The 25,314-nt window shown below is 36.0% G+C and overlaps 1 protein-coding gene across 1 annotated transcript in view; it reads left to right on the forward strand.

Moving 5' to 3' along the window:
- TTN (titin) overlaps window positions 1-25,314 on the forward strand; it is a 240,366-nt gene that overhangs the window by 103,767 nt on the left and 111,285 nt on the right. The window contains exons 129-163 of the mRNA XM_050339889.1: window positions 751-828; window positions 1,033-1,107; window positions 1,328-1,402; window positions 1,617-1,694; window positions 2,212-2,292; window positions 2,491-2,586; window positions 2,789-2,872; window positions 3,844-3,948; window positions 4,162-4,245; window positions 4,593-4,670; window positions 4,880-4,963; window positions 5,191-5,274; window positions 5,502-5,840; window positions 6,434-6,532; window positions 7,458-7,541; window positions 10,844-10,924; window positions 11,428-11,508; window positions 11,709-12,005; window positions 13,168-13,248; window positions 13,411-13,427; window positions 14,233-14,338; window positions 14,635-14,718; window positions 15,051-15,173; window positions 17,011-17,066; window positions 17,225-17,396; window positions 18,412-18,495; window positions 19,866-19,949; window positions 20,209-20,319; window positions 20,676-20,801; window positions 21,066-21,149; window positions 22,006-22,089; window positions 23,141-23,224; window positions 23,484-23,594; window positions 23,752-23,952; window positions 25,200-25,283. Of these exons, the coding sequence (XP_050195846.1) occupies window positions 751-828; window positions 1,033-1,107; window positions 1,328-1,402; window positions 1,617-1,694; window positions 2,212-2,292; window positions 2,491-2,586; window positions 2,789-2,872; window positions 3,844-3,948; window positions 4,162-4,245; window positions 4,593-4,670; window positions 4,880-4,963; window positions 5,191-5,274; window positions 5,502-5,840; window positions 6,434-6,532; window positions 7,458-7,541; window positions 10,844-10,924; window positions 11,428-11,508; window positions 11,709-12,005; window positions 13,168-13,248; window positions 13,411-13,427; window positions 14,233-14,338; window positions 14,635-14,718; window positions 15,051-15,173; window positions 17,011-17,066; window positions 17,225-17,396; window positions 18,412-18,495; window positions 19,866-19,949; window positions 20,209-20,319; window positions 20,676-20,801; window positions 21,066-21,149; window positions 22,006-22,089; window positions 23,141-23,224; window positions 23,484-23,594; window positions 23,752-23,952; window positions 25,200-25,283 (3,675 nt within the window). The remainder of the gene's footprint in view (window positions 1-750; window positions 829-1,032; window positions 1,108-1,327; window positions 1,403-1,616; window positions 1,695-2,211; window positions 2,293-2,490; window positions 2,587-2,788; window positions 2,873-3,843; window positions 3,949-4,161; window positions 4,246-4,592; window positions 4,671-4,879; window positions 4,964-5,190; window positions 5,275-5,501; window positions 5,841-6,433; window positions 6,533-7,457; window positions 7,542-10,843; window positions 10,925-11,427; window positions 11,509-11,708; window positions 12,006-13,167; window positions 13,249-13,410; window positions 13,428-14,232; window positions 14,339-14,634; window positions 14,719-15,050; window positions 15,174-17,010; window positions 17,067-17,224; window positions 17,397-18,411; window positions 18,496-19,865; window positions 19,950-20,208; window positions 20,320-20,675; window positions 20,802-21,065; window positions 21,150-22,005; window positions 22,090-23,140; window positions 23,225-23,483; window positions 23,595-23,751; window positions 23,953-25,199; window positions 25,284-25,314) is intronic.

The following is a 25,314-nucleotide window of genomic DNA, read 5'->3' on the forward strand; positions in this document are numbered from 1 at the left end:
TATGGATATTGCTGGGTTTTGGAGTATAAAAAGAAGTTAAGATACATCTTAGCTGAAACCTTTGCCACATTGCAGTTAAAGGAAAGTCTGTTGATTTCAGATTTTTAAAATATTTCATTTACACAACAAATTTTATATAAACTGCTGGGTGCTTTTGATGTGTCCACAGTTCTGTGCTTGAAGTTAAGTCGATTGATAAACTAGATGTGCTCGGGTTTTTTGAATGTAGAAAGCTCTTGGAAATTTTTGAGGAAGAAAATGTAATCAGCAATTTATATTTAAGGCATATACAATAACATGATGAGATGCAATCTATAAAATGCCTGAGTAGCATTGGGATCATAGTTCTAGGGAAAAATATGGAAAAGTAGTAAAAACACTAACTATCTAATATAGCAATTCAATCCACAAATTCGAGGGAAAAAAATTTTATTTTTGCAAATTTACCACCATGACACTTTATAATCTTCTTTAATAGCTGGTTCTGAAAAGGCAAACTCTGTCTTAATCTTCTGATCAGAAAAAAAGCCCTTGAAGTTAAAAACATATTTATTTATAGCTCAGTGACTGAGCTGCGAGAATGGACATAATAGCAGCTAATATAATGTTTGCTGTTTTGTTTTGTCTTAACAGTGAAACCCTGTTAAATCATAGCTGTATGTTTTGAGTATGTATTTGTATGTTTGTTTGCACTTTATGCTCCCACTGTTATAGAAGTAAATACCTAAAACATTAATGGTATCTTTCAAGTGCCTGAAGTTCCCAAGAGGCCTGTTCCAGAAGAAAAAATACCTGTTATGAAGAAAAAAGAAGTTCCTCCAGCAAAAGGTATATATTTTCTCTTCATGTTAGCAGAATTCTCTGAATATGTAATTCATGTTACATTTCAACTGCCTTATTGGATTATTACCTTTTTCTGCTCTTTTTGGAGGGGGCTCTTCATATGAAATGTTGGTGTTGCTGTCTTTTTTGTTTCATTTCTGTTTTGAGTAGCTTGTGGTTTATTTTTTAACCAAAATGCTGTTTTTGAAGTGCCCGAGGTGCCAAAGAAACCTGTACCTGAAAAGAAAGTCCAAGTGCTGAAGAAGGAAGCTCCCCCAGCTAAAGGTATATGCACTTGTAATTATCTGTGATCAGAAAGATTCTCTAGAGTTCATTTATCTTTCACTTATTTTAAAAGCTGGGATAGTTAAAGAGTTGTTACTCTTAAGAGTTGTGGTTCTTTTTGTTTGTGTTTAATTGTTTAGTGTGATTGGTTGTATGTCACGTTGCTTTAGATTCTCATGCCAAGCTTAATTTTCAATAATATCTTACTAAGTTCCAGAAGTGCCAAAGAAACCTGTTCCGGAAGAGGAGGTTCCTATTCCTGTACCAAAAAAGAAGGAAGTTCCACCAGCCAAAGGTATATCAGCTCTTGACTGAATGTGTTAAAAAAATGTTTAAAAAGTCAGTCTTTATTCATCTTTCCTCTTTTAATATAATGTAGAATGAAGAAAGTTTTCTAGTCTTGACAGTTATTTGTCATTCCACTTTCTTGATTTATATCAATGTTCTTTATGGTATGGTTGAAAAATGAAATTCTTAAGCTCCAATATTATTTTTTCAAGTGCCTGAAGTACCAAAGAAACCCGTGCCAGAAAAGAAGGTACTTGCCCCAGTGCCTAAAAAAGTGGAAGAGCCTCCACCAGCCAAAGGTATACACCAGTTTCTGGTTCAACTGTGTGATTCTAGTTTTGCTGCTTCAGCTTTAGAAATCCGCCAGTAACAATCCCATTCATCGACCCAATGTGTTCGAACCACTCACTGGCCTATGTTTGATCAGGACACTCTTGTGGCTGTGTCTGTTAGTCCTGGGTGCTACCCTTATTCTATACTTTGAAAATGTCTATCTGTGTTTGTGTATTGTATTGTCTCTTGTCTTTTGGATCTTATATTTCTAAATAATTTTAAAGGACTTGCGTTTTCAAAACCAGATGCTTCGAAAGATACACAATGTACCTAAACAGCCAGCTTCCCCCTTAGCCTTACTACCACCAATTTGTAATGCTGTAGTCTATGTGTGTTTGTAAGTTTACATCTGTGCATAAATCTGTGGATAAAATTATGCTTTCATACGCAATTAGATTTTACAATATTTGTGTGGTTGTCTAATCTTTTTAACGTCTTACGTTACATTGAAAATTAATTCCTTAAACAAAAATGTCTTTTAAGTGCCTGAAGTGCCCAAGAAAGTTCCAGAAAAGACAGTACCTGTCCTTGTACGTAAAAAGCCAGAACCTCCACCAACCAAAGGTATTGATTCTTATAACTGAACATGTGGATGATGTTTGTTATTGTTTCTTTATGTTTGTTATTAGAATGTAATTGATATATCGTAACAGTTTGTGACAAATGTACTTGCTAATTCATACTCTTTAGCTTCTGTGTGAGTTGTCTCTCATTTTCTGAAGTTGTGTCCAAGTTTTCTACAATTAAACATTATCCTTAAAGTGCCAGAAATACCAAGACCCCCCAGTGAAGAGATACCTGTTTTTGCTCCTGAAGAAGAAGAGGAAGAGGAAAATGTTCCAGAGATACCAGCAAGAGGTACATCATTCCTTCTTGAAGATTATGAGAGCTTTGTTCAATTCATTAAGATCTTCATCTCTGTTCATTGTTAAGCTTGGTGTAAATCTTAATTAATCTTCTGAGGGAAGTTTTCTTGTTCTTCTTAGTCTGTGTGCCTTTGTTCTGTGGTTTCTGTAGTTCTGATGTTCTAAAATTTTTTATCAAAATAATATCTTTAAAGTGCCAGAGGTGCCCAAGAGAGCTGTCCCAGAAGAAAAAGTACCTGTTGCAGTTCCTAAAGTAAAGAAAATTCCACCATCTAAAGGTATATCACATCATGTTGTATGTAGATAATTTATCTCCCTTTTATTTTCATATCTCAGTGGAATCTGCTTTTAAAGTCCAATTTATACTCATGTAAAGTCAGATCCTTGTTTCTAGCACCCCACTGCTGTCCTGTAGTGAGCAGTGCTAGGGCTAAGACATGGCTTGATTGTCTATTTTGTTATTGGTTTCAGCAGGCTGAAAATCAGGCCTTGAATGACTTGCTTTTTTCCCCTTTTAAATGAGCACTCTGAATTAAATAATTCATTGTGATACTATAATTCAGAACTAATTTTAAAATTAATTTTAGCTAAAATTAATTTAAACTAATTTTAAAATTAATTCAACTAATTTTTAAAATAATTTAAATGTTGTTTAAACAGAAATGAAATATCTGAAATAAAATGATATTTTTACCTGGAAATTCTTCAATTCAGGGAGATCACTGTTACATTTACCTTGAGAGTATGCTAAATTCTCAAGTTTTTTAGCTAAACTTACACAAAAATAAAATCAATTCACAACTAACCATACAAATAACCTGATTATATACTCTAAATGTGAAATTCGAAGAGGAGGCAGACTATTGCAAAGGCCACGATCTGGTGCCAAACAAATACTACCTCAGCAGTTGAGTTTTTTAAGAAAACAGACACTGGAAGGTTTGGATGTAAAAAAAAAAACCCTACATGCTAATAATCTTCCTTAACCTGTGGTTTGTAGCATGTCTTGCTAGTATTTTCTGTTTGCCACAACACTGGAATTAAAAATTGGGCAAAAGAGCTAGTCCTCATATAATCCTTGCAGCCAAATTGCACATTGCAGCTTCCAGGGAGCAAAAAATAGTTTCTCCTATTTTTATTACTGTTTTATTACTGTTGTTACTTTAAAATTGCTGTCGCTGAGTTTTATGTTATAAATTTTTCTTTGTGAAGTTGTGAAAGTAAAGTTCTTAAAATAATATCTTTAAAGTGCCTGAGGTGGCAAAGAAAGTTGTGTCTGAAGAAAAAGTTCCCATTTTTGTTCCTGAGGAAGAAGAAGAGGAAACTATTCCAGAGGAAACTGTACCAGCAAAAGGTACACAATCTCTTCTTGCAAGTTACTCATGACATCTTTTGTGTTCATTAGTATTCCTCTTCATTTCTTGTTCTAAACTTTATGTAAATCTTAAGACTCTTTTTGGTGGAGCTTGTGGTCCTGTTTCATGTTTTTACCTTGTTTCATGTTTTTCGTGCTTTTACTGTTCTGAAAGTAATTTTAAAATGTATTTGCAAAATAATATCTTTAAAGAACCAGAGATTCCTAAGAAACCTGTCCCAAAAGAAAAAATACCTGTACCCACTCCTGAGAAACTGGAGCTTCCTCCAGCAAAAGGTACATAAATTAATACTTAGGAAAACAATGTGTTGTTATACTCATTCAGTGTCTCCATCTGGTTTATTTTGTTTGTTATTTATGTTAGTTTTGTATCTGTGCTGCCTTTCCGTATTGATGTCTCAAAGTGCCTGTCAAATTCCTAGCAAAAAAACAAACTCCAAAATGTTTTTACTTCTTCAAGAAGTATGCCTATGGATGTAAAGTGTCTTTTGCTTTAATTTCTGTATTGTCTTTAAAAAATACATTCTGCAGATCAGTTCTTATGTCATTATGTCTGTTTGTATATGTTTTGTGTTCTCTTTCTTTTACTACTGGTGGATGACATTCTTAAAATGTCTTTAAAGTGCCTGAGATGCCTAAGAAACCCATTCCTGAAGTAAAAGAACCTGTTCCTAAAAAGGTGCCAGCTCCATCAGCCAAAGGTATTGCAGTTTGTACATGCTGTTATTGTTAACTGATAATATTCTTCATACAAGTTGAGTTTAGCAAGGGACATTTTAGTATGGCTGTCTTGTATTACATTTGTCACTATACTGTTTGTTTGTTTGTAAGTCTCTGTTCTAAGCTTCTGGCTTGGTGTCTATTTATAAATTATACAAAAGAATACTGAAGTTAGGTCTTATCTTTAAAGTACCCAAGATGACTAAGAAAGTTACTCCTGAAGAGAAGGTGCTTGTTGCTCCCCCTGAAAAAGTGGAGGTTCCAGCTGCAAAAGGTATATGTAGTCTTTATAATTAATATCTATGCCAAAAATACTCTTGACCTTCTTCTAACTTTTGTCTCTGTTGTATGAGATTTCTGTTTGAATTTATGTTAAAACTCTTTATTTTCAATGTTTGCATAGTAGAACCATAAACCTCTGTTTCTTGTGCTTTTTTATGTATACTGCTCTAAGGTGGTTTGTTTCTTTTAAATTCCTAAACAAAATCTGTATCTTTAAAGTCACGGAGGTGCGTAAAAGAGCTGTTGCAGAAGAGAAAGTACCAGCTGTTGTGCCCAAACCCAAAGAACCAACACCAGCTAAAGGTACAGATATATTTCTTCTTACTTATCCCAAAGATTTGTTTTTCCTCCTCATTCTAAAATCTTTTATAATATACGTATTGTTTGAGAAGAATGGTTTTATAATTTAATTTAACTTATGCTTGTGGTTATTGTGTACATTTTCTGTTCTTTGTGAATTTTCTTGACTAACTATAAAAAAAAAAAAAAAAAAAAAAAGTCAGATAGTAACAATAATGCTGTTTCTAAAGTGCCCGAAGTATCTAAGAAACTTGTCCGGAAAGAAAAAGTCACTGCTCCTGCTCCTGCTCCTGCTGTGGAGAAGTATGGATACACATATGAAGAGTATGAGAAGTATGAAACATATGAAAGCATTGAAGAGTTTGAGCAGGTTCAGGAAGCTGAAGAAGTTGAGGCATATGAGGAACCTGCAGAACCTGAGGGATACAGGGAGATTCAGGAACAGGAATATGCAGAGGAGGCCGAGGAGGAAGATGTCTATGAAAAGTATGAGTTTAAGGAGAAAGAAGAGATCTATGAGAAATATGAGGAGGTGTATGAGGAGGCTTATGAAATCCAACCAGCTATAGGTAAATCAAGCCATGATTTCTTTGTTCTTATAGTGTATTGTTTCCAGTTACTGCTTAAGCCTCTTATGGATATTTATTTCTATTTTGCATTGTTTGTAGTCCTGTGCTTGTCTGGTGCTGGTAATGATAAATCAGTTCAAAGACTATTCCTATCCTACTCCTTCCTAAGGAGTTCTTCCCTTCAGAGTGAAATGGGAGGGTTCCCCATCTGACTGCCCAAGAGTGAGTTAGTGTAGATATGACACAGGCAGAGAAATTTATAATTTTCTGATGTAGTTCAGCTTCAACATGAATTAATTTTTTTTTTTGCATTGATATTTGATTCATTTGCCCAGTTTAGTTCCTTTGAGTTACAGAGATATTGGAACTCATGTAGAACCTTCCGTTCCACCATTTAAATTATGAGTCCTCATGTCAAACAGAAAGTGCATCTACAATGTACCAAAAATATGTAGGCTGATATTCTTTAGTTTTGTTGTTCAAGAATTCTGATATTACCAGTCACTTTTTTTCTACATAAATTATGAGTGATTGCCTAGTTTTCTGTGTTTATATCTGTTGTATCTGTGTAAATTATCATAAATAATTTACAGTCCACAATGAAATATTTTTTAAAGTGCCTGAGTTGCCCAAAAGACCTTTGCCAGAAGAAAAAGTACCTGCTCCTAAAAGAGAAGCTCCACCAGCCAAAGGTACCTCAACTATTAGATACATTTGAAAAAACAAATCTTCTGCCTGAGACTCTGAATCCCCAAATCCAGTAATTTACCTATTCTGAGTTGAATGCTAGATTCTTAACTTTCTTTCACAGGACAATCAAAGAGAGTGAAGTTATCAAAAAAAAAAAAGTATTTCTTTAACACATCAAAACTGAGACAAATTACTTCCTGGAGGCAAAATTTCATTTTTGCCATCACAATATGTGACATTTTATAGCTAATCATTGAAACCCTATCTTCCTGCAGAATCCTAAAAAAGTAGAACTTTCCTTAACCTAATGATGTGCTGGACTGTATGCAATCTTAATAGCTGTTCTCTGTATCAGGCTTTACAAAACCTAAGTGTCATGAATAGCAACCATCAGTGGATGCTAGTACAGTTCCTGTACTAGTCCATAGTTTTGTAGTTTTCTGTTCATAGCACTCATTTTGCCAGAAATTCATTTAATGATAAATTTTACAGTTGTTTCTCATATGAATTCTCAGAGTTAAGTCGGTGGGCAAAAGTGGATCTGCTTGCGTGTTTGTTTTTACAGAAAGGCTTGCACTTAGTTGATAGGAAATTAAAACCTTACTGTATCCCCAGCTACCATTATTTAGAGCTGATAGTTCATGAAACTAATTGTTAAGACTTATCCTAGTCAAACATTTACCCAACAAGAGCAGTATTTTTCTTTCACTGAATACCAAAACTCTAGCTATGTGAATCCAAGCAAAATGGTCCTAACAGATGGCCTATTTTGTATTATATACATGTATATATGTATTATATGTATATATATATTTGTGTTTTGCTAAAATTTCTGACTCTTTGCATTGCTTGCTTTTTGTTTAACTTCTATTCTTGCATGTTGCTCATATTGCAAACATTCTTAAAAAACCACCAATGTCTTTAAAGTGCCAGCGGTGCCAAAGAAACCTGTTCCAAAAGAAAAAGTACCACCTGCTGTTCCTAAAAAGGAGACGACTCCACCAGCTAAAGGTATTCTTCCTCTGTGTTGTCCTCATGGTATATGAACTCTAATTTCAGTCTTTTGTCCTCATTATTTGTTGAGAAACCTGCATGTGTTTTATGTCCCCGCAGTGGTTTGTTCATCTGTTTGTGATCAAATATTTTTGCCTGTTGGTTTCAAGTCATTTGTTGAAAACATGTGAGGGTCGCTTTAAAAAATGGATGTTTTTTCATTAAGCTGCACATGAAATTAGTTCAGAAAGAAAGAATATTTTCATTTCTTCTGAAAAGGAATCTTTCAAGAATATATATTTTTAAACATTATTCTTTTGTCTAATCTTCAGAATTAACATAGATTTCTTTCAGGAAGTATTTAATTCTTTGATGTTTCAAGAATCTTTCTTGTTAGATTTGCTCTTCTTCTTTCTAACTTCTTCCAAATAGCTTTGAAAACCCTAAAAGTAAATTCTATCTTAAAGGGCCAGATGTTCTCAAAAGAACTGTCCCTGAAGAAAAGAAACCTACACGTACACCTGAAATAGAAGTTCCACCAAAGAAAGGTAAAGGAGGCTTTGATATGAGAGCTTGTGGAAATATTTGTGCCATTTTTCCTAGCTAACATCTTTTAAAATGATTGTTGTGTCCTTTACACCATTGCGAGAGTACCCAGTCTCAAGTGGAGATTCAGCTCTCAGTGAGAGCTCTCAGTGAGAGCTGAATACACTGTAAATTCTGAGGCAAACATTTGAGACATGTGCTAGACAGTAAATCATTGAATTATGAATGAAAACACACTGAGGAGGTATTTCTAGTTATATCACCAGTATGTAAACTTTCCGTGCTTTTATATTTGGATTGTTGTGAATTTAGTTTACACTGGGGTTTTGAAACCAATACATGGGTCATGAAACTGGTGAAGTAATAGGGCAAGAGCCAGTAAGTTTCAGACATTAAACCTGTTACACCTATAAGAAGAAAAAGCATGACAATTCAGTGAGGAAAGCAAATGGATTCTGCTCTTTGAGAGCAGAAACTGTAAATTTCTTCACATAATTCACTGTTCCATCAAGACAGTTCTAGAACTGTATTGTATTTCATGCTCAAAAAGGCACATTATTTGGGATCTCAAAGGGACTTAGTTTTCTGGGTTTATTTCCATTTGGGATATTAGAAATGGAAAATTATTTTGAGGTTACTAAAGAAAACTAATATCTTTGAAGTTCCTGAGTTTCATAAGAAAGCTGTCCTTGAAGAGAAAGTACCCACCATTATCCCTAGAGAAGAGGAGCCTCCTTTCTATGAAGGTACATCAATGACACGTCTACCAAATATTAAATAGAGAATATAGCAATTCATGCTCTGCAGTGTTCTGTAAAATATATTTTCAATTAATTTTTAAAAATATTTAAAAGTAACTTACATCCATGCCTTTTAACCAACTCTCTCCAAATTTAGATGTAGTTCAGCATTTTAAAATTTAAATTTAAAAATGTGAAACTAAATTTAAAAATGGAGTTTAGCATTCTAAAAATGCTAGACTTTTCTCCTGTGATAGTGTGAGAAAAAATTGTAAATAAGAGAGAAACTAAATTTCTGATCCATGAAACACTTAAGTCACACTGGAGCAAAGAAATGCACTTAGTAGACAAATGTTTAAGGGCCATCCTGAGCAACAACTAATTTTTGAGCTGGGATAGAGATAGTTAACTCCAAACGAGGACATATGAAATTCAATTACAAATTCTATCTAATACACTGAACTCAGTAACTAGAAAATAAAAGTAAACATTTCTGTGAACTTATATTTTACTGATTGGGAGTAGTCAGTCACTTCTAGCAGACATAGGTAAATGATTAGGCTGAAATGAGATATTCAAATAACTTATGTTCCAACAGCTCTTTGTCCATATGCATGTCTGCATTTTTGCATTACAAGTTGTCTTTCTACTCTTGTCTTGTAATTAGTATTAAAATATGTAAAATAAACTAATATCTTTAAAGAACCTGAAGTTTATGGAGAAGTTCCAACAGAAGAAAAGGTCGCTTTTATTATTCCTAGTGAACCAGAAACTCCAGCAGCTAAAGGTACACGAACTCTTCAAGCAATGTAAAGCAACACATTCCCTACAAATTATTCATCTTCATCATTCCATCTGTGTGCTAATCTGTTATTAAATGTGTTCATTCTCATGTTTCCTTAGACACTGTGTGTCTGTCATTGCTTCTTTGTTACTTACACTTTGTATATTATAATGTACTTAAAAAAATGTAATATCTTTGAAGTATCTGCAGTGACAAAGAAAACTGTCCCACTTAAGAAAATACCTGCTGCTGTACCTACAGAAGAAACTCCTCCAGCTAAAGGTACAAGTCCTCCAAATGGATTTTCTCTAACCTCTTTTAAAAGTACCAAGTGAGAAACCCAACTTGCTTGTTTTTCTTAAGCACAACAAGGTGTCCTACACACCTTATAGTTCCTATTTTTGTCTTTTGTTAGCAACTGCTCAAAGAGATTGATATGTTCTACCCCAAGGATTTAAAATTTAGAGAGACTAAATTAGACAAAGAAATTTAGTAGACAGGAAACTTAGTAGAGGCAGGGATTAGCCTTATATTTTTTTGACTTCATGTCTCATATTCTATTTCCTAAAATACTTCCTCTGACAATATATTAGAAGCAGAAGCTTGTTTGTAGAAGGACGTTTTGCAGTCATATCAGGAACGTTAGGAAAGTCAAGATTAAGGTAATACTTTAAATTGGGAAAAATACAGAGCCACAGAAGTTTTTTCATAGAAACATAATTTTTGTAATAGAAGTCCAGCACTAAAGAACTCTATAGATGTTGGAAGCATAATAATTAGTTAATTGCACTGGAGTTTTGCCTTGCTTTTATGGGTAATTTTGAAATTTTGAAAAATAAACTCATTTAGATTGCCAAAATTCCTAAAAAAAACCCAACCCAGCCAAAAACCCAAACAAAAACAACAGAAACCCCTATCAAACAAACAAAAAACTCCACAACAAAAGTCCACAAAAAAACCAACCAACCTAACAAACAAAAACCACACAAAAAAACCAGGAAAAACAAACAAATTGATAAGAAATTGAACCATACAAAACCCTACTATCTTTGTAGGGAAGAGCGTATTCATACCTGGAAGTGCTAGGAGTAAGAAAAACAATGAACTCCAGAAGGCAAAATTTTTGATTTGTATTCACAACTTAATAGGGTGTATTTTTTGTATTGTTCTAGTAGATTTTTGTATTGTTTTACAAAACTGTGTTACTTGTTTCATAGTGCAAATTTCTAAAATAAACCAATATTTTTAAGTTCCTGAAGTACCAAAGAAAGCTGTCCACAAAGAAAAAGTACCTCCCGCTCCACCTAAAGAAGAACCTTCACACTTTACAGGTACAAGAAATTTTGAGTGGGATTTGAAAGATAAAAAATGTTTTCATAAATAAATTTTTGATTATTTTGAGAGCATTCTGTTTATCATGAACTAAAATTTACTTAATAGCTTTAATTAGCTGCAACAATATAAAATTAATTGTTCTTAAGAAGAAAATTAGCTGCTACTTGAGATCAGCTCAAAGGTTAAAAAAAAAAATACATAAAAAGTGACAGAGTTTAGATAGACAAGGCCAGTCTCTTGCACTGAAGGTAGTAGCTCAGTTTAGGACATATCACACATCTTTCTCTTGACAAGCTGCAGAAGTCATATCAGGGTAGACTAAGAGATTTTTTCATTCTTTATATGAAAGCACCCTAATTTTGCTGGTAGATATAAAATGGACCTGTGTATCTTAAGAGAGCTTGAATATTTGTCCATATTTGTTCTTTATCTTTTATGTTGTCTGGTTTTCTGAATATATTCTAAGTTAATTTAAGTGTTTAAACTAATATCTTTCAAGTACATGAAGTGTATGAGGAGATGCACATAGAAGAAGAAATTTCTACAGTTCATAGAAAAGAGGAAGCTCCAGCACCTAGAGGTATATATCTTCATCATCTCTTCCTGCAATTTACAAAGTCATGAACTCCAGGAAAATTAAATTATTCATGTTCATGTTTTAGTTCTTGTTGAAAGTAATTAATATTTGTATTCATTCTTTTAGTACCCTACTTATATGAAAAACTTGAGATTTTTTATGGTTTATCTTTCTATCCTTAAAATGAACTAATATCTTTAAAGTGCCTACGGTCATTAAGAAAACTCTTCCAGAAGAAGTGCCTGTTGCTGTGCCGAAAAGACCAGAGCCTACTCCTGTGCCTAAAAAACCAGAGCCTACTCCTGTGTCTAAAAAACCAGAGCCTACTCCTGTGCCTAAAAAACCAGAGCCTACTCCTGTGCCTAAAAAACCAGAGCCTACTCCTGTGTCTAAAAAACCAGAGCCTACTCCTGTGCCTAAAAAACCAGAGCCTACTCCTGTGCCTAAAAAACCAGAGCCTACTCCTGTGCCTAAAAGACCAGAATCTCCACCGTCTAAAGGTACTCTGAGAGCCTAGCAGAACTGAGGTCTTTTGCTGATAAACGTCTTTACTGTTTCTTACACAGTTTCTGATTCAATAGTTCATGGTCCACTTGTGTCAGATTTCTGACATTTATGCTGTATATGTCCCTTTGTCTGTTTGTTAACTTGTGTCTAATTCATAAAATTAAAATCAGTAAATACCTTTCAAGTGTGTGAATTGCGCAAGGAAACCATTACTGAAGAAAAACCTGTCCTGCCTAAAAAGCCAGAAGCTCCATCTGCCAAACTGCTTTCTCTTCAAGTTTCATCTGTCCTTTGTATTGTTGTTGTCAAAACATTAAAAATTAGTTGAGTTTATCTATTTCTTGTACCCAAAAATAATCTAAAAATTGTATCAGTAGCTAGGCAAAAAGGGACTAGAAATAAGGAAAACTCTGGCTCAGTTAACACGCAGTGAGATTTACAGAACAAATATTTTCATTTGTGGGTACTATGAACAGCCTCAGAAATTCTATCAATACTCAAGCAAGAAGTATATGTACTTGCTCTTTCACACTGCTCATGTTAAAGTTAGGGGTCAATGGATTTAATTTTGAAATAGAATTTCAAAATGCACAGAAACCAGTTGTTACAATTCATTCAGGTATTGCAAAAGTTCTGTCTGAACTAGCAGTTTGTGTGGCATGTCCCCACTACATGACAAAAGTCACTTCAAACTTGGTCTTTGCCAGAGAGATAGAACCATGAAGACTTCAGAATTTGTAATTGTTGTCAAAGCATCCTTATACATCTATTTGTTTTGTCTTATTTCTCTGTATTGGATGTTTTATTTTTGTAATCTTTAAAACTACACTAATTTCTTTAAAGTGTCCAGGTACCTAAGAAATCAATAAATGTTGCTGTGCCTAAAAAGCCAAGAGTAACACTATCTAAATCTTATATGTCAATAATGGTGATGTTCTGAGGAGATTTCTCTTTTTCTTAGGCATTAGTGTTTATAGTAAAACTAATTTATAAAGATCCTAGTAGTATGTAACAGTATACAGTATTTTTTGCATGTCATATCTCCTTTTATATCTTTTGTTTCTTTTCTTTCTGATGTGGTTCTTGTGATGCTCTTTCCTCTTAGTAATTTTAAATGATTTAAATATTAAAAATTGAATGCTGTTTTCTTTAAAGTGCCAGAGGTGCCCAAGAAAATTCCGGAAGAGAAAGTAGCCACTGCTGTCCCTAGAAAACCAGAACCACCACCAACCAAAGGTATGTTGCACTACAGAAAACTAAAATTTGGAAGAGGAAAAAAACCTCTGTCTTGATTGTGCAGATTAGTTATTTGTTTGTGTTTTCCTGTTACTTTCATTTTCTGTGCCCCCAGTTCTATATATGTTACTGCTTTGAAAATTCTTGTTTTCTGATTCATAGCTGTAATCAGTGTACCAGTATGTTAGAAATATTGATGTGGCTGGGCAGAGATAGGACTGACACTTGCAGACAACAACAGAAATCTTAAGAGAAGAGGAGAAAAGAGGCCTCTGATGGACAATGAAAAATTAGCCCCAAAAGAGAGTATAGGATAGTGATACAGATGTCTAATAGAGCAGAAAACCCACCATGCATAGATGAAAAATTGATACAATGAAGTCATCACATATACAAGAATGTGACAAGGAATGCAAAATGGACGATGTCAGTCTAAGGGAAATAGAGATCCAGGAAATGGTTGAATAAACCAGAAAAATAATCTAGTATAGAAGAAAACACTCCACAAGACTTTGAGGTGTCTCCTCAGATTATACAAGGGCATAAAATAACCTTAAGGCAATAGATATGTCAAATCAAAGGCTCTACTAAGAACATTTGCAATTCTACTGGAAAGTTTTGAACAGAACGGTAAAATTCCATATAATAATTGAAAGTCATCTCTCTCCTAAAGGGCCTGAAGGACCCAAGAAAGTAGTTGTAGAACAAAAAAATCAAAGTTGCTGTGCCTAAAAAGCCAGAAGTTACACCAGCTAAAGATATTTGACATTATGACAAAAGTAACAGAATCAGAAAAATCACTCTTTTATTGTTTTAACAATATAGAAGATGGTATTTAAGACCTCTGTTAGCATTTTCTTTTGTTGTCAAAGTTTTTTCAAGTGAAAAAATGTGTTGTGTGAAAAAATTTGTTCTTTGTAGTTGGTGTTTTCACTAATAGTGACCTGCTGTTATGCTTTAATGTTGTTTATGAATTCCTCATAGTATAAAGTAATTGATATTTTTCATGTGCCTGAGGTACCAAAGAAAGTGTTCCCTGAAAAGGCTTCAGTTAGAGTGTCAAAGAAACCAGAACTTCCACTGACTAAAAGTAACTGCTGTACACAAGAAAACCCCTTAATTGTCTAGGGTACCATTTCAACATGGTGGTAATTTACTTTTACTATAAATGTATTATAAAATATTTGTTTCTTGAAATGTAGTTTTTGTATCTGTACCTCAGTGAGGCAGCAGAGAGAATTTTCTGTAGGCAAAGCAAAATAACATGTTCACATGCAAAACCACTGATGCTTTTCATGTCCCTGAGATTTACTTTTACTTACTTTCTGAACACTACAGACATATCTTTGAAATGCATAAAAATAAAATTAATTAATTTCTTTAAAGTGCCTGAGGTGCCCAAGAAAGTGGTTTCAGAAGAAAAAATACACATTGAAGTTCCTAAAAAACCGGAACCTCCACCACCTAAAGGTACATGTTCAGTAATGATGAGATTGCACACAATTTTTAATCTGTTTCTTTAAATATTACCCTTTTTAAGTTTGTGTTATTTGCACTTTTTATACTCTAATATTTATAAGTGTTACAGCTTGTGTTGTCTTCTTCACTTGTGAATAGCTCCCAGTAAGTGACAATGGCTATTAATGGTGAGCGTATGGCAGTAGTCAAAAAACAACCCAGACCATTTATCGGATTAGGGTTTTATATGATGCTGTGTGATATTTTTCATGCTGGACCTATTGTTGCCTTTTAATTCCTATTCTTCAAATTCCTAACACTAAAACAAACAAATGTCTTTAAAGAACCTGAGGTGCCGAAGAAAGTTGTTGCAGAGAAGAAAATACCTGTACCTAAAATACCAGAACCTGTGGTTGTCCCAGAACCAGAGGCTGCACCTGAAGTACCAGAACCTCTACCAAAGGAAGGTAAATCTCAACACTAACAAAATAACAAAAGCAATGTTTTTTCTCTTTTCTTTAACATTATAATTACCCAGGACTTCTGTTTTCTGAGATCTAAATTATACCTGTTCTATCCATCTGCATGTGTGTGTGAAACAGACATACATGGCTGTTTTTGAAAAATAGGGGCAAACCTTGGGTGTCTGAATTGTCTGTATTTTATATTTTTTCTTACAATTTTTGATTATTCTTATTATTCTGCCTGCTTGGGTTCATGAAAACAACCACAGCTAATATCTTCAGAGTTATAATAGGAGAAGAAAAGAAAGTAGCCATTCTAGTAGCTGAGGGCAGAACATATCCATGTGATTGAATTACCAGAAGCTCCACCAAGAAAAACTAGATGCCATCACTGATATTTCTTGAAAGAATCTTCAGCTTATTGCCTGCAATGCTATTAATATCTTTTGTCCTGTCCATTCTACTTGAAATTATCATGGATTTTACTTATTGTTTAAGTATTACTATCAGTGCATGTGTGTATGTCCATAAGAGGGCATGAGTGTTGTGAGTGTGTGTGTACACTTGAGTGAAAAGAGAAAAAAACCAAAATTTCATATATTCACCATTAAAAAGGGGAACATAAATGATCAGTACCTGATATGTTTTTAATACTTTTGTTACAATTGTGGTTTTATGTTTCACGATTGACTTAATTTTGGTGTGATTGTCAGTGCCATTGTTAAATTTAGAACTAATATCTTTTATGTACATAAAGTGGCCAAGACAACTTTCCCAGAAAAGGAAGCACCTGTTCCAGTTTCCCGAAAACCAAAGTCCATTGCAGGATCCCCAAAACCAAAGCCTCAAGAGGTGGAACTGCAAGAACCGGACGTGGCTAAAGTGGCCCGAAAGCAAAAGGTTGTAGTGGCAACTCAAAAACTAGAGCGTTTTCTGACATCTGAGGAGCCTGAGACTGTTTTGACACCCCAAAAATTAGAATCTGTTGTGGCATCCCAAAAACCAGAGCATGCTGTTGTGCTTGAAAAACAAGAGTTTGTTGTGGTATCTGAGGAACCCAAACCTGATGCAGAGTCCCGAAAACTAAAACATGGTGCGATGCCCCCAAAACAGAAGCCTGTTTTGGAACACCAGGAACCAGAACATGTTGTAGTGCTTGAGAAACAGGAATTTGTTGTGGTATCTGAGGAACCCATGCTTGATGTTCCACCCCAAAAGTTAAAGCATGGTGTGATGCCCTCAAAATCAAAGCCAGTTCTGGAATCCCAGAAACCAGAACCACTTATAGCCCCCAAGGAACCTAAGTTCACAGTGGAGTCTGAGGAGTCAGAGACAGCTGAATCAACCCAAAAATCAAAGCCTGGTTTGGTGCCCCCCAAAACAAAACATTTTGTGCTGACCCAAAAAACAGAGCTTGTCGCAGCTGAAGAAACAGACTTTGCTGCAGATTTCCAAAAGCCAAAGCCTATTGCAGTGTCCAGAAAATCAAAGCCTGTTGTGGCACCCTGCAAACCAGAACCTGTCGTGGTGCCTGAGGAACCAGAAACAGTTTTAGCACCCGAAAAACTAGAGTTTTCTACACCACTTCAAAAACCAAAGCCTGAAGTGGCATCCAAAGAACCAGACCTGATTTTGGCACCGAAGGAACCACCACCAGCCAAGTTGGCCGAAAAGCAAGAGCATGTTGCTATACCTAAAAAGCGAGCAGCTGCACAGCCTAAAGGTACCTCTTCTTATGTGTAGGATCTCTTTTCCTTCTCTTGAGTGTGTTATGTTTCACTGCTCATTTTAAAACTTAATACATGTAACTAATATCTTTAAATATGCAATGCCTGAAAAGCACTCCCAGAACAGAAAATTCCTCTAGCTCTTCCTGAAAAATCAAACACTCCATCAGTCTACATGTTATCATGAGTACACAACAGGCTCACCTAATCTTCTCTTAAGTATTATCTTAACATCTTTTGTTCTGTCTATCATTCTGGATCTGTTTTAAATGATGCTTGCTAAACAAATCACACTGAATATGAGCGTGTGCTAATTTGTTATTTCAGAACATTTCTGTTGTCCTCTGTGTTTCAGTCTCTGTACTTACATTGTTGTATTGTTGTTGTAAAATTAAATGCACTAATATCTTTGAAGTGCCTGAGGTGGCTGAGAGGACTGTTCCAGAGGAGAAACTGCCCCCTGCTGTATCTAAAAAAACAGGAGCTTCACTTGCTAAAGGTACATGTCACCACTACTATCATCATAAGGAAGGGTGTTGTTGGGGTTTTTTTAATGAATCTCAGTTCAAATTGATCTTCCACTGTATACTTTGATATCAAAAGTGTGAGAGATATACCAAATATGAATTGCTGTGCAGGAGTGTCAAATATTTCTTCAACTAAAACCATACAAACTTTTACTACACTGGATTAAAGACATATCAAACAGATATGATGAACTTAAGCCTATGAAAAAATACCAAAAACTTAGAGATGCTAACAAGAAAATGAATTCATAAACAGTTGTTCACATTATTAGTAAGGATGGCTTAGTGCATGGTTTGAAGGGGCTTGGCAGTGTTAGGTTTACAGTTAGACATAATGATCTTAAAGATTTTTTCCAAACTAGATGATTCTAAGATTCTGTGAGAAAACAATTATTCTGCCACAAGATTCTCTCAGTCTGAAATACACTGGAGTACTGCATCAAAGTAATTATATAATAATTTCAATAATTTAAATTAATATAACAGGAAATAGTTATAAGCAACATCTAGTGATTAGAGTAGAAACCAGGAGATGGTAGAGGGAAAATGTGAGAAATTAAAGAAGAGAGGAAACATGCAAAGACAGAAAAAGAAAGGTGAAGTCAACCTGAGGGATAAAAATAGTCATATTATCCAAGTAACAAGTAAAAAGATAGTAACTGCCTAAACCAGGACAGAACATACAGTCATTAATGAAACATGGCTGATGCACACATAGAGTAGGATACCATAAGTCTCTGGTCATCTGGTTAGTGAGAAGCCGAATGTTTTCTACATTTCCACCTTGACTGAGAAACAAAAACCAAACCCAGAATTCCCATTTGACACCCTGGTCATTCCACAGGTTTGAAGCAAAGCATAATGGACGACTGAATGTAACCACAGCACTTTCTCAAAACAGATTGTGTGAATATACTATTGATTGTCTTATTGTTTCATATACATCTGCAGTGCCCACAAAACTAAAATATACTAATATCTTTGAAGTGCCCAAGGTGCCCAAGAAAGGTGTTCTGGAAGAGCGTGTACCCGTAACTGTGCCAAAAAAGCCAGAACCTGCTGCAGTTCGAGGTACCTGTCACCCTGTGCATCAGTCTGAATGAGACTGTTTCTTACTGTCTTACATGTTACTTCTGATGTCTGTTGTCCTATTCATTTGAAAATTCTTGAAATTTCTGCATTCTGTGTTGTGTCCAAATTCCATTTTTAGAATGGGAAAGGGCTTTCTAATTCAGATTTTTAGTATAAACTTCTCTCTTTATTGTTTTACCAAGAATCTCAAATAATATCATATTTTTTCATTCAAAGTGTTTTTCTCTAATGACTATGACCTGGCAAACATGTCCTATTGTGTAGTAGTAACTACCAGAAATAGTCATGCTGCAGCAATATTAAAAAATGACAAATAGAAAAAAAACCACAAACAAACCAAAAAAACACAAACACAAAAAAACCTGATCATTTCAGAGAAAACAAGGAGGAAAGACAGGTTAAATGGGCTGAGAAGGAACTGAAGTCATTATGGGAAAAGAAGTTCCAAAGTAAAAGCAGGAACACACCTAGACAGGACCATATTATTTTAAGACTTGGACATATGTGAACTAGACCTAGACCCAAATAACAAATACTCAAACCTGCTACTAAATGCAGTACTTATTCAAATGTATAGCAGATCAGGATGGTCTGATGTAACTCTGCTGACCATAAGCTCTTTGGGACCCAAGAAGTTTGGTTTCTCAAATCTGCAATTGCGTTGCACGTAACTTAGATAGAAGACCACCACATCTTCTGTGTTTGTGCAGAACAATTCTGCATCACATGAAGAAGGAGAGCAAAGACACTTGCTCACTTTGCAGGTGGCCCTTTTACCCTTGCCAAATGAAATGTCTAAATACAGGGTGATAGAAGCACTGAAACCTCACTAAGTAACTCAAAAGTCCCCACATACGATCACTGTGAAAGAATTGCAAAAAGCAGAAGAGACAGAGAGGGGAGAGATAGTACTGATGATGACATTTCTGATCCCCACCCTGTCTCTGCCCAGACTGCTTGAGTACAAAGCACCAGCAGATTCATGAGGAATGGCACAGATTAGATATGGACTGGGGTTGGTCCCACAGAAAAACCAGACCCCGGTGGCACTGAGAATGACAGTCTCTCCTCCCAAGAAGGGAAGGCTTCTAATACAGAGCAGAGTATCCTAATTCACACCTCAAGATGCACCTAAACATAGCCAACAGTTTTCTCACAGAACCTACTAGGCATCACTCCTCTGTGTCTGCTGTGTGAGGTGTTGTGTGTGTGAAAGCAAGTGAGAGAGAGAGATGGGTTGATGTCGTGAGCCCAGTTTGGTTACTTTCATGAGTGCATCTCCAGTCTACGTTTCATTGTGCATGTTTCTCTTGAATGTATAAAACTGACTGTTACTAATATCTTTGAAGCACCTGAGGTGCCCAGGAAAGTCACTCGTGCGGAAGAAATTCCTGTGGCCACTGCCAAAGCACCAGAGCTTCCGACACCCAGAGGTACCTGTCTTCATGGATAACTTAACAAAGGAGATACTTAATCTTCTTCTCCTAAGCATTGTCCTACCCTCTCTTGGACTGTCTTTGATTCCTGACTGAGACTGTCAGGGCTGTGTGTGTTGGGGAATGAGTGCTGCATGGGTGTGTGAGGTTTTGAGCTGGTTGTTGTGATGTTCTGTGTCTCTGTTGCTCTGGGTTTTTTACCTACTTGATATGTGTTTTCAACAATGTAAAATGAAACACACTAATATCTTTGAAGTGCCCGAGATGCCTGAGGCTGAGGTCCTGGAAGAGGAAGAGGAGGTGGAAGCCCCAGAAGTGGTGGCACCGGTTGCTGAGCCTGGAGAGCCGGAAGCTCCTCCAGCTGAAGGTATATGGTGTTGCTCTGAAAGAGCCTTCCATGCCCTCTGGATTTCTTTGCTGCAGTCCTGAGTGTTCTTTGCCCCTCTGCTCTCTGTGGGAAGGGATGAGAGCAGCATCTGGTCGTTTTGTGCCTCTGTGCATCAGTACATTCCTGCAAGAGAGAGTGGGGCTCACCAGGATCCCCTCCCTCATAAACCCATACTTGGGTTCTTTGCAGCGAGTAGTCCACCTGAAGTAAGAGTGATTGACTGAAAAGGACTACCTAGTCCTAATCAAGTGATTAATTTCCTGCTTTGCTGCTTGCCATTTGGCTCTTTGCTGATCTTAAGCTCAGTCAAGTAAAAGGATCTACTATCTTTTAAGTGCCTGAGGTGACTGAGGAGGAAGAGGCAGAGGAGGAGGTGCCAGCCGTCATTCCCCCAAAGCCTGTGGCTGTGCCCAAGAAACCTTCAGCTGTGCCAAAGAAACCAGAACCTCCACAAGCTAAAGGTATATCTTCTGGAGAGAGTTGTTTTTTATTTTAGTGTACTGATTAATATTTTCATTTGCTGTCACTTCTTTTGTGTAAGATTTGTTATTTGTCCTCTACCCTTAACCTCTGCTGTACCATCTTTCTGCATGTGACTAACCATCCAGTCATTAGAGGAATGTCACAGTGTTTAGAAATATCTAAATTCTTTGATTCTATCTCAAGTGTTGTGATGTTTTCTATTAATTTAATTTTGAAATTAAGAGGAGATAATATCTTTAAAGTGCTCAAGGTGCCCAAGAAAGATGTCCCACAGGAAAAGCCACCTGTTGCTGTACCCAAACAACCAGAACCACCACCAGGCAAAGGTACAGATCATCACTCTTAGTATCATCATTAGAAAGAAATATCATGCTCTTCTGGACTTCAACTAGTTTTTTGGACAATGACCTATTGGAGATAGGTGCCTAAAAAATATGAAATGCAATGTAGGGTGTCAAAAAAAAGGCAGAAAAATTAGATTCCATTCTTTGAAAAATATCTGCAGCTGTCTAATATTTTTGTAAAGTTTGAGAACTAACAGTTACTGAATGTTTACTTTAAACAGAACAACATTTTTCTGCTGAAGAGCCTGAATAGAAGTCTTAAGTTTAAAGAACAAAATGTTGCATCCCTGAAATTTCTAACAAACGACAGCAGCTGATTATCTTACTAGCATATTAACATAGTAAAAAAGAGAAGTTAGAAGTACATATTTCTGAAAACAATAGAATCCAAATGACAGGAACTGTGGAAAACAGAAGCTTTAGTTGACATGTAAAGAATGGAAATAATTGATAGAGGAAAAAAAAGGTGGTAATGATAAAGCAAATGCTAATTTCCTAAAAAATTGTTACAATGCTAAACTAGTTGTGAATTATATATGACTGATGCACAAAAAGAGTAGGATTCCATGTCTCTGGTCATCTGTTATTGAGAAGCCAAATGTTTTCTACATTTCCACCTTGACTGAGAAACAAAGACCAAACCCAGAATTCCCATCTCCTGTGTGATGTATTTTGACACCCTGGTCATTCCACAGGTTTGAAGCAAAGCATAATGGATGACTGAATGTAACCACAGCACTTTCTCAAAACAGATTGTGTGAATATACTATTGATTGTCTTATTGTTTCATATACATCTGCAGTGCCCACAAAACTAAAATATACTAATATCTTTGAAGTGCCCAAGGTGCCCAAGAAAGGTGTTCTGGAAGAGCGTGTACCCGTAACTGTGCCAAAAAAGCCAGAACCTGCTGCAGTTCGAGGTACCTGTCACCCTGTGCATCAGTCTGAATGAGACTGTTTCTTACTGTCTTAAATGTTATTCCTGATGTCTGTTGTCCTGTTCATTTGTGAATTTATGAAATGTCTACATTCAGTGTTAAATATCAGTTAGAAATTTGATAATCTAGTATTTTGTATAAACAACTCAGATTATTTTTTGAATTTACTGTTTTGTTTTCATATTCTGAATCAGTAGACATGAAAATAATATATTTTAGCAAATCATCAAAAGTTTTTAATACGAATGGCCAATTTTATTATCTTAAATTGTTACTGAAAGTCTACACGAGTCTTTAGAGAGACTCAGGTAGTATTTATGACAGACATAAATTTTTCAAAACGAAAACCCTGTTTTCACTCAGCAGTGCACATCAGTACAGTAAGAAGTGACAGCATATCAAGTGTTTAGAGCAAGTGTAGATAATTTTGGTGTTTAAAAGGAAGAAAGAATCTTGTAAAATCTATTGCACCATACAGACTGTGGAAGTTTCCACAATGAAATTAAAACTGAAGCACGATAGGTACTTAGGGTAAGATAATAAACCAAGAAAAAAGGAAAGCATAAACAAAGAATGGAAATAGAGGAGAAAATTAGGGAGAAAGGAGAACTACTATGTTCCTCACCCTGTCTCTGCCCAGACTGCTTGAGTACAAAGCACCAGCAGATTCATGAGGAATGGCACAGATTAGATATGGGCTGGGGTGGGTCCCACAGAAAAGCCAGACCCCGGTGGCACTGAGAATGACAGTCTCTCCTCCCAAGGAGGGAAGGCTGCTAATACAGAGCAGAGTATCCTAATTCACACCTCAAGATGCACCTAAACATAGCCAACAGTTTTCTGACAGAACCTACTAGGCATCACTCCTCTGTGCCTCTCCTGTGTGAGGTGTTGTGTGTGTGAAAGCAAGTGAGAGATGGGTTGATGTTGTGAGCCCAGTTTGGTTACTTTCATGAGTGCATCTCCAGTCTACGTTTCATTGTGCATGTTTCTCTTGAATGTATAAAACTGACTGTTACTAATATCTTTGAAGCACCTGAGGTGCCCAGGAAAGTCACTCGTGCGGAAGAAATTCCTGTGGCCACTGCCAAAGCACCAGAGCTTCCGACACCCAGAGGTACCTGTCTTCATGGATAACTTAACAAAGGAGATCCTTAATCTTCTTCTCCTAAGCATTGTCCTACCCTCTCTTGGACTGTCTTTGATTCCTGACTGAGACTGTCAGGGCTGTGTGTGTTGGGGAATGAGTGCTGCATGGGTGTGTGAGGTTTTGAGCTGGTTGTTGTGATGTTCTGTGTCTCTGTTGCTCTGGGTTTTTTACCTACTTGATATGTGTTTTCAACAATGTAAAATGAAACACACTAATATCTTTGAAGTGCCCGAGATGCCTGAGGCTGAGGTCCTGGAAGAGGAAGAGGAGGTGGAAACCCCAGAAGTGGTGGCACCGGTTGCCGAGCCTGGAGAGCCGGAAGCTCCTCCAGCTGAAGGTATATGGTGTTGCTCTGAAAGAGCCTTCCATGCCCTCTGGATTTCTTTGCCCCTCTGCTCTCTGTGGGGAGGGGTGAGAGCAGCATCTGGTCGTTTTGTGTCTATATGTACATGACCTTTAGTGCATTCAAGTAAAAATAACTAATATCTTTAAAGTGCCTGAACTGGCTGAGGAGAAAGAGTCAGAAGAGGAGGTGCCAGTGGTCATTCCCCCAAAGCCTGTGGCTGTGCCCAAGAAACCTGTGGCTGTGCCCAAAAAACCTGTGGCTGTGTCCAAGAAACCAGAACCTGTGACTGTGCCAAAAGTACCAGAACCTGTGCCTGTCCTTAAAAAACATACAGTTCCTTCAGTTAAAGGTACATACGTCAGTGACTGAGCCTCTCCTTTTCTCTATTCTCTGAATACTTTTTCCCTTGTTTCACTGATGTATGAAGGGCTAAATTAATAAGGTCACTTAAAATTTTATTATTCTTTGTGTTTTGTGTGCCCTACTCTTTTTAGACATTGCACTTTTCATTATTGTGTGTATATATGTATCTTAATATTTACAAAAATGAAAATTTACTAATATCTTTAAAGCACCTGAAGTGCCAGAGAGAACTGTCCCAGAAGAGAAAATGCCTCTTCCTACACCTAAAAAGTCACAATTACAAAAACCAGAGCCTTCTCCAACCAAAGGTATATATTGCCAGGATACATTTCCTGAGAAGAAATGTTTTCTATATTCTCTCTTTTCCTTTTTCCCATCTGAGTCTGTAAAATGTGTTTGTTGTTTTTAGACTACCTTGAGAGAGACTGGAGCACAGTCTTTCATGATTATGACCACTGTTACTGTGATTTTGTGTGTGATAAGTGTCTTTGTTTTTTCTATGTTTCATATGTACATTTGTATACACACAAATAAAAGAAACAATTTTTTTTTAAGTGCCTGAGGTAACCAAGAAACCTGTCTCAGAGGAGAAAGTACCTGTTGCTATTCCTAAAATACCTGAATCACTACCAAGTGAAGGTTTGTGCCATCATATCTATTACTGTAAGGACAATCCTTTGTCCTCTTCTTCTAAGTATAAACTTTCAAATGTTTTCCTTTTTTCCCCATTGTGATGTTTGTAAATTGTTCATTTCCTATTTTAGATAGGAAATAGTCAATATTTCTTGTATCTACTATTATATTTTCATTTTTGGAATTATAGTATGTGCTCCTGCACAGGATATCCCTAAAAAACTATGTCTTTTTTTAAGTCAGTAGTAAATTTGCTCTAAATTGGAGTCTCTCAAACCTAATATTTGTAATCTGAAATTATTTGAGAGCACTGAAGTTTTTATTCTTTCCTATTATGTCTCATCCACAAATTTAATGTTTAGTTTATACTGTATACATAAAAAAATACTATTCTTCACATAACCCAGATTCATTCTTAGAAAGAGAGTAGTTTCTCAAAATCTTGCATTTACTGCAAAGGTAACAGATACTGAGTGATTATTTTTGCTAATGTGTATTTGTCTGTGTCTTTTGGAGTAGCTTTCTTTGTATCAATATAATTGTTCATGTGAAACAATCTTATAATTGAAAACTTACACCAGTTGTCAATATTCTTTAAAGAATATGAAATCATAAAGGAGACTGAGCTTGAAGAAGCAGAAGAAATTCCAGTTGTAGAAGTCGAAGAAGCTTTACCAGTTGAAGGTATACAAAGTACTCCCCTAGAGGCTGCCAG

Source organism: Myiozetetes cayanensis, unplaced genomic scaffold (assembly GCF_022539395.1).
Source record: "Myiozetetes cayanensis isolate MyiCay16 unplaced genomic scaffold, myiCay2020 scf9, whole genome shotgun sequence".
Lineage (NCBI taxonomy): Eukaryota > Metazoa > Chordata > Aves > Passeriformes > Tyrannidae > Myiozetetes > Myiozetetes cayanensis.